Source organism: Trachypithecus francoisi, unplaced genomic scaffold (assembly GCF_009764315.1).
Source record: "Trachypithecus francoisi isolate TF-2019V2 unplaced genomic scaffold, Tfra_2.0 Lachesis_group12, whole genome shotgun sequence".
In the NCBI taxonomy this organism is placed as follows: domain Eukaryota; kingdom Metazoa; phylum Chordata; class Mammalia; order Primates; family Cercopithecidae; genus Trachypithecus; species Trachypithecus francoisi.
Genome location: NW_022681457.1, coordinates 97,517,913 through 97,533,641, shown reverse-complemented (window position 1 = coordinate 97,533,641; position 15,729 = coordinate 97,517,913). Strand labels below are relative to the sequence as shown.

The following is a 15,729-nucleotide window of genomic DNA, read 5'->3' as shown; positions in this document are numbered from 1 at the left end:
AATGGGCTTTAAGTGTAGGCAGGCTTAGACAGGAGATGAAGGAGAGGAGGGGCCTGTGGGGGAAGGACATTCCAGGGAGATGAAATGGTGTGAACAAAGGCGTGGGGGTGGGGGACTGACTGAAGAGCTTGTTTGCAGAACAGCAAATCCATTTGGCTGGAGCAGAGGGTTCGGAGAGGGACTGGCAGGAGATGAGTCTGTGAGGTAGCCTGGGGCCGGCCTAGGGAGGGCTTGGAATGCAGAGCGGTGACGTTGGCCTCGATTCAGTGCATGATGGGCAGCTACTGGAGAGTTCTGAGCAGGAGAGGGATGTGCCGAGGGCTGTCCTTTCAGGGAGATTGATCTGGCAATGAGTCTAGGAAGGGTGAGCCCTGGGGCCAGCTTGCTCTCAACCCCCATCCCCACATGCCTGCCAGTGACCCCTAGAATGTCACATTCTGTCCTAGGCCAGTCTCCCCCGGGCTGCCATCTGCTCCTGGATGCAGTGGGAGCTGTCACCCTCTGGCTCCTGGCTGGTCTCTGGTCTGGCCCTCCCCAGGAGCTCTGAGGGGCACCTTGCAGGCAGTAATTGGGTTTCCACACAGTGCCTGCTCCTTCGTCACAGCCACTCATCCTGACGCAGGCCACACCATTGAAGCAGCTCTGTTTCCTGCCTGCCCCCACATGGGCTGAGCTGCTGGTTGCTGGTCTGAGCATGGCTGCTCCAAGGACTGGGTGCTCCCACTGAGTGCTGCAGAAGGAGGCTTGGGAAGGACCTTCCCATGTCAGACCTGCCTTAGCCATGCCGGATTGTTGTGAGCTGTGCCCTTGGAGAAGGGGCCATTAACTCTAGGGGGTGTCTCTTACTGCTGCTTGGCACAGTTGAGTCCTAGGCCTACCTCAGCCCAGCTGGAAAAAAAAAAAGGCTTCCAAAGAAGCAGCTCCTGTGGCCCGTCTGGCTTTCTAGACAAGAGGCAAGCACAGGTCTGTGGGTGCTGGGGGAGTGTGCTTCCTATATTCTGGCACAGGTTGGGAAAAGGAGGGGCTTCTCTGATCTCCTTTCACTTCCTCTTTCCCCACTTCCCCACTAAAAGCACTCCCACTTCCCTTCATCCATGCTTCAGGAGGTTGGAGAAGTGAGTAGGGACGATTTGGAACTCCTGGTGTGCACAACCCCCCTTACCATCAGCTTCCAGAGAGCCGACTCTGCCAGACTGTCAGGCCCCATCCTCCAGCCCCAGGAGGTAGAGGCCACAGCTGCTGTGGATCAGTCAGCCAGGACAGAGGGGGGTCTGGCTGAGGGCTTGCTGCCTGCTGATCAGACCCTGCATCCCCAGCCTGGCACTTCTGGCTTCCCCAGACCACAGAACTGTCCTTGAGGGCCCCCTGCCTTGGACATGGCTTTGAAGGCCAGCTGGGGGTGATTTGAGGAGGTGGATGGGGGAAGAGAGAAGGAGGGCTTGGGGAGCCTGTGGTGGGCAAGATGCCAGGCCTTCTGCTGCAGAGCTGCGGGTGCCTGGGGTGAGCCAGTGTGCATTTGCACTCTCTGCCCAGCAGAGGGCAGCCTGACACCAGCTTTTGCCACCCTCAAGACCTCAGGGTTTCCTGGCTTGCTCCTTAACCATACTGTCTCCTGATGGGGGAGGCCTAGGCTGAGCCAGGATTCTCTTCGTCCTCAAGTCCCCTTGCCATGAGATCTGTCAGTGGTGGGCCGGGGTGGCCACAGGAAGTAGAGGAGACTGAGTAGGGACCCCTTGCTTGCCACGTGGCTCCACCTCTAAGCCACTCTTCCCCACCTTCCCAGGGATGGTGACCACTATGATGCCCTGAGGGACTGCCTCAAGGCCATCTCTCTAAACCCATGCCACCTGAAGGCACACTTTCGCCTGGCCCGCTGCCTCTTTGAGCTCAAGTATGTGGCTGAAGCCTTGGAGTGCCTGGACGACTTCAAAGGGAAATTTCCGGAGCAGGCCCACAGCAGTGCTTGTGATGCATTGGGTCGTGACATCACAGCTGCCCTCTTCTCCAAAAATGATAGTGGTGAGTGGGCACTGAGGAGGGGGTGCTGTTACTCTTTCTCTTTGAGATGCTGCATGACATTCTGGAGAGGTCATGGTTCCGGGATTGGAGAGGCCTGGGTTCAGATGTTGATTCAGAAACCATGCAACCTTGGGGCAGTTACTTGGTCTCTCTCTGAGAGTGTTTCCTTGTCTGAAAAGGAAGGAGACATGCCAGCACCTCCCACTGAGCGTTTCTATTGAGGATCAGCATGTTTAAATGGCATGTTTAAAGCACCTGGGGGAGTGCCTGGTGCCCAGGATAGGAGGAAGCTGAGCTCAGTCAGGCTCCCACTAGGCATTCTCACCTGCTCAGACAGGGCCCTGGTGGTTCCACTTGGGCATCTGAGAAGCAGAAGTTGGTCGTTGTGTTTGTTCCAAGTGTACAAGTGCAGCAGAGACAATAGCGCAGAACAGTAGAAATGCCTCAGGCTTGGAATGTGGGGCCTCGGTTCCAAATGCAGCTCCACTACGTGACTGTGTGGCTTTGGAGAAAGCACAGCCTCTCTACCTACTGCCTTACCTGCACAAAGAGCACGAAGCCCTGCCCAGCTCACCTCAGTGTGCTGGAGAATGAACTGGGTCATTGGTGTGTGGTCTGTAAACATGAACGGTGAGTTCACAGGAGGCAGACATGGATCTTCACCTCTCTCCTTTGCAGTTTACCAACCATGTGATAAATTCATTTGTTTAATGAATAGTTATCAGACACCTGCCATGTGTCAGGCACTGTGCTGGGTCCTGGGAATAGAGCTGTGACTAAGTCACATGGAATTTCTTTGTTTATGGCATGTGCAGTCTAGTGAAGGAACCAAGTGATAAAGGAGAAACAAAAAGTATGACAAGTGCCATGGGGCCTGAATGGTGTGTGTGTTGGGGGGGGCTTGATGGCATTCTGGGGTTCTTCAGGAAGAAATATTTAAGCTAAGATCTAAAGGATCCAAAGGAAGCATTAACTAAATACAAAATATAGCTGTGTGGCCTAGTGCAGTGGCTCACGCTTATAATCCCAGCGCTTTGGGAGGCCGACATGGGAAAATTGCTTGAGCCCAGGAGTTCAGTGTCAGTCAGGACAACATAGCAAGATCCCGTCTCAACAAAAGAAAAATTTAAAAAATTAGCCGGCCGGGCGCGGTGGCTCAAGCTTGTAATCCCAGCACTTTGGGAGGCCGAGATGGGCGGATCACGAGGTCAGGAGATCGAGACCATCCTGTCTAACACGGTGAAACCCCGTCTCTACTAAAAAATACAAAAAATTAGCCAGGCGAGGTGGCGGGCACCTGTAGTCCCAGCTACTCGGGAGGCTGAGGCAGGAGAATGGCATAAACCTGGGAGGCGGAGCTTGCAGTGAGCTGAGATCCGGCCATTGCACTCCAGCCTGGGTGACAGAGTGAGACTCTGTCTCAAAAAAAATAAAATAAAATAAAATTAGTCTAGGATGGTGGCACACACCTGTAGTCCTGGCTCCTCGGGCAGTTGAGGCAAGAGGATCACTTGAGCCCAGGAGGTCAGGGCTACAGTGAGCCATGATCACACCACTGCACTCCAGCCTGGGTAACAGCAAAATCCTATCTCCAACAACAACAACAAAGTGTAGCCGTGGGAGATGCAGAGCTCCTGGCATACGGACCAGGATGCTCCAAGGCCCTGAAGCAGGCACGAGTGAGTCACTTTTAAGGAACTGAGAAAACTTGTGTGAATACCTGTCACTTGGCCGGGCGCGGTGGCTCAAGCCTGTAATCCCAGCACTTTGGGAGGCCGAGACGGGCGGATCACGAGGTCAGGAGATCAAGACCATCCTGGCTAACACGGTGAAACCCCGTCTCTACTAAAAAGTACAAAAAACTAGCCGGGCGAGGTGGCGGGCGCCTGTAGTCCCAGATACTCGGGAGGCTGAGGCAGGAGAATCGCGTGAACCCGGGAGGCGGAGCTTGCAGTGAGCTGAGATCCGGCCACTGCACTCCAGCCTGGGCGACAGAGCGAGACTCCGTCTCGAAAAAAAAAAAAAAAAAGAATACCTGTCACTTAACTGATCAGTGTCTCTCATTTGGGACCCTAATAACTTATCTTCCAGAGGGTAAGGGCATGGTCCTTACTGCCCTAAGCGCTATGAATCTGTTTATAAAAGTCACCCAGGCTGGGCTCGGTGGCTCATGTCTGTAATCCCAGCACTTTGGGAGGCAGAGGCAGGTGGATCACCTGAGGTCAGGAGTTCGAGACCAGCCTGGCCAACGTGGTAAAACCCCATCTCTACTAAAAATACAAAAATTAGCTGGATGTGATGGCACGTGCCTGGTAGTAGTCCCAGCTACTCAGGAGGCTGAGGCAGGAGAATTGCTTGAACCCTGGAGGTGGAGGTTGCAGTGAGCCGAGATCATGCCACTGCACTCCAGCCTGGGTGACAGAGCGAGACTCCGTCTCCAAAAGGAAAAGAAAAAAAAAAAAAAGTCACCCATTCTCTCTTTGCTAGTGCCTCACTCTACCCTCCCCTGCCTCTCATCTCCACAGAAACACACTTTGAGACTCTGCATCCTTAGGGCTTTCAGGCCCTCATTTAGGGACCTGAACGAGGGCCCTCCTGGCATCAAAGGTCTCCTCTTGAACATCCTCAGGGGCTAGATCCAAAGATGCTTCTTCCTCACAACCTTTCCCCAATTTTCCAGGATAAGGGTGGAGGCAGGTAGCTCTATGTTGTCCGACTTCAGACTGAAAACAGAGCCATAGTTGGGGGGAAATAGGGAAGCAGAGAAAGGAACAGGACGCTTACCTTTTCTGGATCTCTGCCCCCAGAGGAGAAGAAGGGACCTGGTGGCGGCGCCCCAGTCCGCCTCCGCAGCACAAGCCGCAAGGACTCCATCTCAGAGGACGAAATGGTGCTGCGGGAGCGAAGCTACGACTATCAATTCCGCTACTGCGGCCACTGCAACACCACCACGGATATCAAGGAGGCCAATTTCTTTGGCAGGTCCGAGGCCCTGAAGAGGAGGGTGTAGCCCAGTTGGCAGCAGGAGGTTGAGTGGGGAGTGTTGGGGCACAATGGTTTTAGAGAAGAATCTCAAATCCCTGCTCTGCCTCTGTACCCTTGGGCAAATGGCTTCACCTTTGTCAGCCTCTGAGGTTTTTTCATCTATGAGATGACCAACCTGCCATGCCCACTTATGAGGCCATAACAAGGACTAATAAGATAATCCAAATAGAGCCTCCAGCACAGTGCCCGGACTACTCCTTCATCCCCCACCTCCTTCTCCCTCTGTCTGCATGTGCCAGAGCTTGGTTGCTTTATCTGCATTCAGGGAGACTCCCTCTGTTTGGGAGTGAGGCAGCAGCCCTCCAAGGCTGGGAATCTTGGCACATCTGTTTTGTGCTAAGGGACAAACTCTGTGTTTCAGACACCATCACCCCCACCCCTCATTTGTAGATGTACTTTCTTTGGGTAGGTGAGACACATGAACATGAATCAAGAATCTCTCCATAGGCAAGGCACAGTGGCTCATGCCTGTAATCCCAGCACTTGAGGAGGCTGAAGTGGGAGGATCGCTTGAGCCCAGGAGTTTGAGACCAGCCTGGACAGCATAGACCTCCATCTCTACAAAAAATTTTTAAAATTTTCTGGGTGTGGTGACATGCACCTGTAGTCCCAGCTATTCAGGAGGCTGACATGGGAGGACCAGTTAAGGCCACAGTGAGCCATGATCATGCCACTGTACTCCAGCCTGGGTGACAGAACGAGACCTTGTCTCTAAGAAAAAAAAGAATCCATCAAGATGCCCTATAAATGTCAGTGGTGTGTGAAGGGCTTTATGGGGATTCTGGATGCCAGAAGCCTGGGACTGCTCAGGGAAGGCTTAGAACAGGGTATTTTAGAGACCCGAGAGATGATGTAAGATGATCCTGGCCCAAGGAGGGAATAATGAACTGTGGGGGAGACTGTCTTGGAGAAATCCAGGCAGTCGCTGGCCCTGGGTTTAAGAGAACAGTGACCAGGGCTATGTACATGGAGTTCTGGGTCAAGTGCACACCCCAGCGTGTGGGGGACTGAGTGGCTGCAGACTTCCTTGCTCCCCCTTTACCTAGGCCATGTAGCCTCTGCTTGAGGCTATAGGGCAGTACCCCACCTGACCTCCCTGCCCTTTGCCCCCCCGCCAGCAACGCTCAGTATATCGTCAGTGGCTCTGATGATGGCTCCTTCTTCATCTGGGAAAAGGAGACCACCAACCTGGTCCGTGTGCTCCAAGGGGATGAGTCCATTGTCAACTGCCTGCAGCCACACCCCAGCTACTGCTTCCTGGCCACCAGCGGCATCGATCCTGTTGTGCGGCTCTGGAACCCCCGACCAGAGGTGAGAGTGCAGTCAAGGTGACCAAAGCCAAGCAGAGAGGAGGGCAGGGACTCTGGAAGGCTCCAGTGGAGCCTGCTAACGCAGGGAAGAGAAATGAGCCACCCAGAGGCTAGAAGCTGCTGAGTAAGCTCTTACCCTGGGGCCCAAGGCTGTGTCCTCAGATTCCAGAAGCTCCAAATGCAGTGGCAATTGCCTAGAAACTGTGCAGAGGCCCTGGTCACAAGGGAGCTATGCAGGCTTTGGCATCTGGTAGGCCTAAGTTTGAATCCAGTCTCCTCACTGCCTGAGAGACTTCACCATCTCTGACCCAGGCTTTTAATCATCTGTACATGGGGAATGGGAATGACAGCATCACCTTGAAAGGTTGCAGTGAGGAGTAAACAAGAGATGCCTGTGAAGTGTCCAGCCCACAAGGACACTTAGGACAGTGTAGTCCCCTCCACTCCCAGGGTGGGTAGCCAGGGAAGCTGGCTTGGTGCCTCCCCTTCCGCTCTGCCCTACTGCTTCCCTCTTCCCAGCTGGCAAAACAAAAGTCAAGTGGTATGTCTGATTCCCAAGATAATTTGCTGTGACTTTTAAAGAGAAGATTCCCCATTGAGGGGAGAGGAGAAAGAAAGATGAAGGAAGAGTTGTTTAGTCTGTGTATTTCCCTCCCCCGCCCCTATACGTGTACCCTGGTGTCTCTCCCTCCCTGAGCCTCACGTGTGTTACCCCTTTCTCCACCACAGAGTGAAGACCTCACAGGCCGAGTCGTGGAAGATATGGAGGGTGCTTCGCAGGCCAACCAGCGGCGCATGAATGCAGACCCGTTGGAGGTGATGCTGCTCAACATGGGCTACCGGATCACGGGCCTGAGCAGTGGAGGTGCCGGGGCCTCTGATGATGAGGACAGCTCTGAGGGCCAGGTGCAGTGCCGGCCCAGCTAGACCCTCCAGCCCTGGTACCCAGCCCCTGCTACTGGCTGGACCCTCCGCCCTGGGCAGGAGGTCGGGGGGATTCTGTTTTGGTTTGTCTTCCCCACCCCACTTTTTTTCATTTCCCCTGTTTTGTTTGTTAGTTTGGCATCAGGGGTGGAGGTTGCTACAACTTGCTGGCTTTCAGACTCTGGGCTGATTGTCCCGACTATCCCCAGCCCTGAAAAAAAGAGCAGGAGGGGATACCCCTCCATATGCCCCCCCACCTCCTGCTTCCATGTCCCTGGAGGGCTCTGGCCTGCCTCAGAATCCCTTCTGCCTCAGGTGGGGAGGAACAAGCTGAACTGTCTTCAGGGACTGTCCTGCCCTTCAGCTGGCAGCAGGAGGGGGAGTGGGATTCCCAATTGGTAAGGGCTCACCTTGGCCTGTTGCCACTCTTGCTCCCTAGCCTGCAAGGCTAGCTCCCCTGTGGTCTTCAGGAAAGGTTTTGAAAAAGGATGGGTCCCACCCTCCCCCCAGAGCCACTAGTGTTAGAGCAGAACCAAAAGGAAGGACGGGAGCCCTGGAGTGGGCAAGAGCAGGCTACCTGCTGAGGTCACAGTGGAGCACCCTCACTCCTCTCCTGGCTACTAGCTCTGGCCCTGCACCTACTCTCCCTGGCCACCTCTGGAGGCTCTGCCTTTCCCAAGGGCCCTGGCAGAGGGTGGGGCACTGCACCTTACCCCACCCATCCATGCCAGCACTTCTGCACTACGGCCGTTCTCCTCTTGGGCGCTCCTCAGCCTCACTGTGACCTTTCTGCCAGAGCTCCCAGCCAGGCCTACTCTGCTGAGGTGGCGCTTCCTGCTAAGGGCCCTTCTCTGTCCTTTCTGCCCTCCTTCCCATCCCACATGCTGAGCCGCCACAAAGACCAAAGAAGTGATGGCTTTTCTCTGCCCCTGCTGCTCTGAGGGGAGAGGGGTGGGTCTCCTGAGCCACTCAGATGGGAAAGTCCCTTACTCGGCCCCTCCCTCCCCAGCAGCCCCAAGCTTTACACTGGATGCAGCGATCAACCCACCACTCACCAGGCCTCCCCTCCCCTCTGCCCCCTGGCTCTTAGCTCCAGCTGCTCCAGGTAGTTGGTTCATCCTTCCCCCTCTCTCCCTCCCTGCTTCCCCTCAGTGCGTACTTGGCTCCAGCCCTCCAGCTGGAGCCCCTGGGGAAAAGCAGCCTCCCTTCTCCTCTCCCTCTACTCCCTCCCTCCCTTCCTCAGCCCCTGTCTCTGCCAGGTGCCTCCTCTCAGTCAGGCTTCAGAGCAGCCCTGGAGACAGGAGGGCCATGTTAAAAGCTTTTTCACAGTTTTAAGAAGACAAGGGGAGGGTGAGGATAGTGGTGGGGGGTCTGGCACCATCTCATTGCTTTAATCCCAGCAACACAGGTGGCAGCTTCTCCCCCTTCCTTCCCACCCCAGTCCCTCTTCCCATCCCTCTCTTCTAGCTTGGTAATGAAGTATATTTATTGGTGACGGAAACAGCTGCTGCTGCTTCTCCTGCTGCTGGGCCCTGCTCCCCTGTCTCTTCTCCGTGACCTTTCTCTAGCCAGGGAGAAGGGAGAGCAGGAGTATTGGGGCTGGGCCCTGGGGCCCAAGGACCAGCTGGGTCCCCTTTGCTTTCTTGTGTTCCAGCCACCTGCCATTTCCTTCCTGCCTCCCACCCTCCCTCCCTGCCTCCTGTCCTGCTTCCCACCCCCTGCCTGCCCAGCCTGGGCCCTGCAGTGTGGAGAGACACATAAGCCTTACTGTCCTCTGGGGGCAGGAGCTGAGCCTTTTTGTTGCTCCGCTCCCAGGAGAGTGAGGGTGACGCAATTGATTAAAACCATTTTGTTCTAGGTGTGGCTGGTGGCATTTGTGGGGTGCAGATGGGTATTGGAACCAAAGTGAGGGCACCTGGTCCCTCACCTCTGTAGCTCTATGACTTTGAGTAACCACACCTCTACTGGGCAGAATCCTGCCTTGAAGGGTCACTGTGAGCAGTGACCACCCCGCCCAGCAGGACTGAGTGCAGAGCCGAGCTCTCATGGCTGTGATTTGTAATCATCAGCTTTCACTCTCCGGCTGTTTTGTCATCAGTAAAATAAGGGGCTTGGAATCTTAGTGGTTTTTCAAACCAATTTACATTGTGACCCAATATACACATGATTACTTGTATATATATGCGTGTGTGTATATATATATATATATAAAATGAACAAAAGTTTTACACAATAATATTTACCCTTGCTACATGCAATGTGCTCTGCTTACCTTTCTGTTTTATTAGGGAAAAAAATATAGTTACCATAACCCACTAAATTGATTTCACATATGCAAGTTTTTGATGTGCCCTGGATTAGATAATCTCTTAGACTAGAGGTTCCTGAACTTTCTTAGCTCACAGCACCATTACCATCTCAGTAATTTTTTCATGGAGCCTCTAAGCCAAAAGAAATACCTAACAGTTCAATTTATTAAGTAGTTAAGCCCAAATCACTCAAAAAGTATTTATGTCCTAACAAGTTAGTTGCCATTTAAAAAATAATACATCTGAATTGAAAGAAACAATATTTCATTCTTTTTTTTTTTTCGAGACGGAGTCTTGCCTGGCTAATTTTTTTTTTTTTTTGTATTTTTATTTTTATTTTTATTTTTATTTTTAATTTTTATTTTTTTGGAGATAGAGTTTCATTTTTGTCCCCCAGGGTGGAGTGCAATAGCACAATCTCCGCTCACTGCAACCCCCGCCTCCCGGGTTCAAGCGATTCTCCTGCCTCAGCCTCCCAAGTAGCTGGGATTACAGGCGCCTGCTACCACACGCAGCTAATTTTTTGTATTTTTAGTAGAAATGGGGTTTCACCACCTTGGCCAGGCTGGTCTCAAACTCCTGACCTCAGATGATCTGCCCGCCTCAGCCTCCCAAAGTGCTGGGATTACAGGCATGAGCCACCACACCCGGCCTTCATTTTTTTTTTTTTTTTTTTTTTTTTGAGACGGAGTCTTGCTCTGTCGCCCAGGCTGGAGTGCAGTGGCCGGATCTCAGCTCACTGCAAGCTCTGCCTCCCGGGTTCACTCCATTCTCCTGCCTCAGCCTCCTGAGTAGCTGGGACTACAGGCGCCCGCCACCACGCCCGGCTAGTTTTTTGTACTTTTTAGTAGAGACGGGGTTTCACCGTGTTAGCCAGGATGGTCTCGATCTCCTGACCTCATGATCCGCCCGTCTCAGCCTCCCAAAGTGCTGGGATTACAGGCTTGAGCCACCGCGCCCGGCCCCCCGGCCTTCATTCTTAAACAACTGCAATTACTAACGGAATCTATGCCGCCCATTGGGCACTGAACAACTTGTTAAATTTTCTAATGAAAGCAGATACTGCTACTTTCATTTCCTGTCCCACATCGACTTTCATTTGCTTTTTATCACAGCAACCACTAAAGACCCAGCTTCTTAAAGATGACACAATCAAAAGGATTGTGGCATAATCTAATAATGGAACTGTGAACTACCTTGAGCTAGTAGTTCACTCATTAGCCAAAGATGTTGACTATCTTTCAAAATATCCTACTTTGCCCCCTGTGAATTTGCTGTGGGTGCCCTCAGGTGCCTCGATGCACAGTTTGGGAACTGTGGTTTAGTCTGTGGGAACAGTAGTTTCAGTAGTGAAACTACTGAAGAGGTCCTGCCAGAAATACCATAGGTGGTATTATAAAGCAGATACTATGGACTGGTATCATTCCTCTGTGTACCCAAATTAACATCTGCAGAAGCTTCTTGAAGGCATTTCCAGACCAGGCAAAGAAGGGACAGTGTTCCAGACCAGGGAGTAGTGCAGAGTCCCAGTTCCTTCATGAGCCTGAATGACTCCATTTGGCTGGATGGTAGAGGGTAGACTGGAGGGGCAGTCAAATTGTGAAGGATTTCCTGTGCCTGGTGAGAGACCATAGACTTGATCCTGTAGGCAAGGGAGGCATTGGAAGACTTCACCAGGGTCTCCTTTTCATTTGGAGTTGGTACTCCATTTTTTAAAAAAATTAATAGCCTTTACTTTCTAGAGCAGTTTTAGGCTTACAGAAAATTGAGCAGATAGTATAACGAGTTTCATATACCCGTCTTTCCGCAGCTCAATTTTCCCAATTATCAACATCTTGCATTAGTACTTTGTTATAATTAATGAACCAGTATTGATACATTATGATAACTGAAGTCCATAGTTTACATTACGGTTCACTGTTTGTGTTGCACAGTTCTATGGGTTTTGACAAATGCATGTCTTGTATCTACCATTACATTGTCATACAGAATAGTTTCACTGTTCTAAAAGCACCTTGTCCTTAACCTATTCAGCCTTCATTAGCATCCCCCCAAAAAAGTACTTAGGAATAAATCTAACAACATACGTACAAGGTTTGTATGAGCAAAACTACAAAACTGATAAACCAAGGTAAATGGAGAGATGGTCCATGTTCACGTACAGGAAAACTCAGTATTAGGATGTCAGTTCTTTCCAACTTGATCTCTAGCTTCAACGTGATCCTGGTCATAGTCCCAGCAAGTTATTTTGTGAGTATCACCAACTGATTATTCTACAGTTTACATGAAAATGTAGAAGACCCAGAATAGTTCCACTGTTCCACCTTCTTCTGCTTCTGCTGGTGCTATTTGTGTGCTCATTCATTCTGTGCAGACCTGGTGCCTCATTTGTGAAGCAGCAGCTGAGGAGACTCCAGCACTCACGTGGCTGAAAAGCCCAAGGAAGGAGTCAAGACTGAGAACAATAATCTTATAAATTTGAAGGTAATAGGGCAGGATGGTTCTGTGGTGCAGTTTAAAATTAAAAGTCATATACCGGCTGAGTGTAGTGGCCCATGCCTGTAATGCCAGCACTTTGGGAGGCTGAGGTGGGTGGATCACCTGAGGTCTGGAGTTCGAGACCAGCCTGACCAATATAGTGAAACCCCATCTCTACTAAAAATACAAAAAAATAGCCGGGCGTGGTGGTATGTGCCTGTAGTCTCAGCTACTCGAGAAGCTGAGGCAGGAGAATTGCTTGAACCCGGGAGGCGGAGGTTGCAGTGAGCCAAGATCGCACCACTGCCCTCCAGCATGGGTGACAGAACAAGACACCATCTCATAAAAGAAAAAAAAGAGTCATATACCACTTACTAGAGTAATGAAAGCCTGTTGTGAAGGACAGAGTTTGTCAGTGAGACAGATCAGATTCTAGTTTGACAGGCAACCAGTCAATGAAACAAACACACCTGCACAGTTGGAAATGGAGGATGAAGATAACAATTGATGTGTTTCAGCAACAGACAAGAACTGCCTACTGAAAAAGGAACCTGCCTCTTTACTCTAGAACTTTGTTCTTATAGATCAAGATTACATTCTCAATTAGAAAACTGCAATTTGGTTCCACCACATCATGACTATTACTATAGTATAGTTTTCTCTATTCTTTTATTTTTCCCTTACCCATTCCTTTACTGTACATAAAATAACGGGTGTGTGTTCACAAGCATTTTGCTGTCTTAAATATTAAATGGCCAATGACATCCACTTGATGTCAATCAAAACATACCTGTGAGGAAAAATACTGATTCTTGAAAATTACCTCCCTTTCTCCATCAGTGGCATGCTCATTCAACTCTTATCTTATATTGCAATGTTATTTTGCTGTCACTATTTTAACAAAAAAAAAACAAAAAACAAAAATCCTTGCATACCTTATTCAACTGGAGAATTTTAGTGTTTTTCATTTATTAATTGTAAAACCAAGGACAATTTTATAACTTTTTTTGTATATAGCTCTTACATGTAGGGCAATCTGTCTGTAAGTAGGGATAAATTACTCTTTAAAAAAAAAAAAAAAAAGAATCCTAAATAGTTTTCCCTTCAAATCAAGCATCTTGTTGTTTAAATAAACTTCTTGTTAGAAATAGAGAAAAAGAAGAAAGACCCAGAATAACCAACACAATACTTACAAAAAACAAATTCAGAGGATTAACATTGCTGACTTCAAGACTTACTATCAAGCTACAATAATCAAGACAGTGCGGTACTGGCAAAAGAATAGACAACTAGGCCAGCGAACAAATAGAGAGCCCAGGAATCGACCCATACAAACACAGTCAGCTGATCTTTGACAAGGCAGTAAAGTCAATTCAATGGAGAAAAGATAGTCTTATCAACAAACAGTGATGGAACAATTGGACATCCATATGCAAAAAAAATCTACTGACCTAACACTATTTACAAAAGTTAACTCAAAATAGATGACAGACCCAAATTTAAAATACAAAGCTATGAAACCTCTAGAAGATAACATAGGAAAAACATCCAACTTGATCTATAGCTTTAACATAATCAGAGTTGTAGTCCCAGCCACTTACTTTGTTGGGTTTGGCAATGAGTTTTTAGATACAACACCAAAACCTCAATCCAGGAAAGAAAAAAATGGTAAGTTGGACTTCATTAAAATAAAAAATTTCTCAGTGAAAAACATGGTGGAGAGAATGAAAAGCCAAGGACTGGGAGAAATATTTGTAAAACACAGATAAAGGATTTGTAGTCAAAAATACACAAAGAACTCTTTTTTGTTTGTTTGTTTTTGAGACGGAGTCTCGCTCTGTCTCCCAGACTGGAGTGCGGTGGTGCAATCTCAGCTCACTGCAAGCTCCGCCTCCCGGGTTTACGCCATTCTCCTGCCTCAGTCTCCCGAGTAGCTGGGACTAAAGGCACCCACCACCACGCCCAGCTAATTTTTTTGTATTTTTAGTAGAGACGGGGTTTCACCGTGTTAGGATAGTCTCAATCTCCTGACCTCGTGATCTGCCTGCCTCGGCCTCCCAAAGTGCTGGGATTACAGGCATGAGCCACCGCGCCCAGCCAAGAACTCTTAAAACTCAACAATATGGAAACAACCAATTTCAAAATGGGCAAAAGATCTGAACACACGAAAGATGATTCACAGGTGACTAGTAAGCATATGAAAAGATTTTTAACATTATGTCATTAGGGAATTGCAAATTAAAACAATGAGATACCATTGCACATCGCACACTTACTAGGATGGCTAAAATGTTAAAACTGTCCACAGCAAATTCTGACAAGGATGTAGAGCAACAGGAACTCTCATTCATTGCCAGAGGAAATGCAAAATAGTACAGCCACTTTGAAAGACAGTTTGGCAGTTTCTTACAAAGCTCAACATACTCTTACCATACAATGTGGCAGTCTCTCTCCTGGTATTTAACTAAAGGGGTTGAAAACATGACCATGTAAAAACCTGTACATGAATGTTTATAGCAGCTTTATTCATGATTGCCAAAAACTGGAAGCAACCAAGATGCCCCTCAAAAGGTGAATGGAGGCCAGGTGCGGTGGCTCACACCTATAATCCCAGCACTTTGGGAGGCTGAGGCAGGTGGATCACTTGAGATCAGGAGTTCGAGACCAGCCCGGCCAACATGGTGAAACTCCATCTCTACTAAAAATACTAAGATTAGCGGGAGTGGTGGTGTGCACCTGTTATCCCAGCTACTTGGGAAACCAAGGCAGGCCAATTGCTTGAGCCCAGGAGGTGGAGGTCACAGTGAGCCAAGATCGTGCCACTGCACTCCAGCCTGGGCGACAACAGAGCAAGACAACGTCTCAATTTGAAAAAACAAAAAAAAAAGTGAACAGATAAACTGATACAGCCATAAAATGGAATATTATTCAGGATAAACAGAAATGAGCTATCAAGCCACAAAATGATATGGAGGAAACTTAAATGTTTATTGCTTTGTGAAAGAAACCAGACTGAACGGGCTACATCCTGTATGATTCCAACTATATGACTTCCTGGAAAAGGCGAAACTACAGAGACAGCAAAAAGATGAGTGGTGCTCCGTTTTTAAAGAGTGTCCACATGCGTGACTCATCCAAAGCATTCACGAGCCCTGCTGATAAGAGAGTCTATAGTAAAGCAGAGATTAGAAATTGAGACTTCTGCATTTGTGGAGGGCAATTGTGGCCCCAGAGGGCTGCTCCTGTCTCTGCTTAGGAGCATGCCCAAATATTGTTGCAGAACTTAAAAGGTGATGAGAAGTCATCTAGCTCAGAGGCTCTCAGCCCTAGCTGTAAATCAGAATCACCTAGGATGCTTTTATAACTTTCCATGCCCCACCCCAAAGATTCTGTTTTAATTGGTCTGAGGTGGAGCGCAGACATCTGTCCTTTTTTTTTTTTTCTCCTTTTTTTAACTTAAGAGATGGGGTCTTGGCCGGGCGCGGTGGCTCAAGCCTGTAATCCCAGCACTTTGGGAGGCCGAGACGGGCGGATCACGAGGTCAGGAGATCGAGACCATCCTGGCTAACACGGTGAAACCCCGTCTCTACTAAAAATACAAAAAAAAGCTAGCCGGGCGAGGTGGCAGGTGCCTATAGTCCCAG

The 15,729-nt window shown here is 49.5% G+C and overlaps 1 protein-coding gene across 2 annotated transcripts in view; it reads left to right on the top strand.

The window, feature by feature from the left end:
• The window catches only part of WDTC1 (WD and tetratricopeptide repeats 1), an 80,580-nt gene extending 71,104 nt beyond the window's left edge, over nt 1-9,476 (top strand). Inside the window, exons 13-16 of one of the 2 annotated variants that reach the window (XM_033227604.1) lie at nt 1,784-2,019; nt 4,827-5,001; nt 6,241-6,375; nt 7,104-9,476. In XM_033227604.1, coding sequence (XP_033083495.1) covers nt 1,784-2,019; nt 4,827-5,001; nt 6,241-6,375; nt 7,104-7,173 — 616 coding nt within the window. In that variant the 3' untranslated portion in view covers nt 7,174-9,476. Of the gene's footprint in view, nt 1-1,783; nt 2,020-4,826; nt 5,002-6,182; nt 6,376-7,103 lie in introns of both variants that reach the window. The other variant, XM_033227603.1, reaches the window with a different exon arrangement.
• Nucleotides 9,477-15,729: the final 6,253 nt, after the last annotated feature.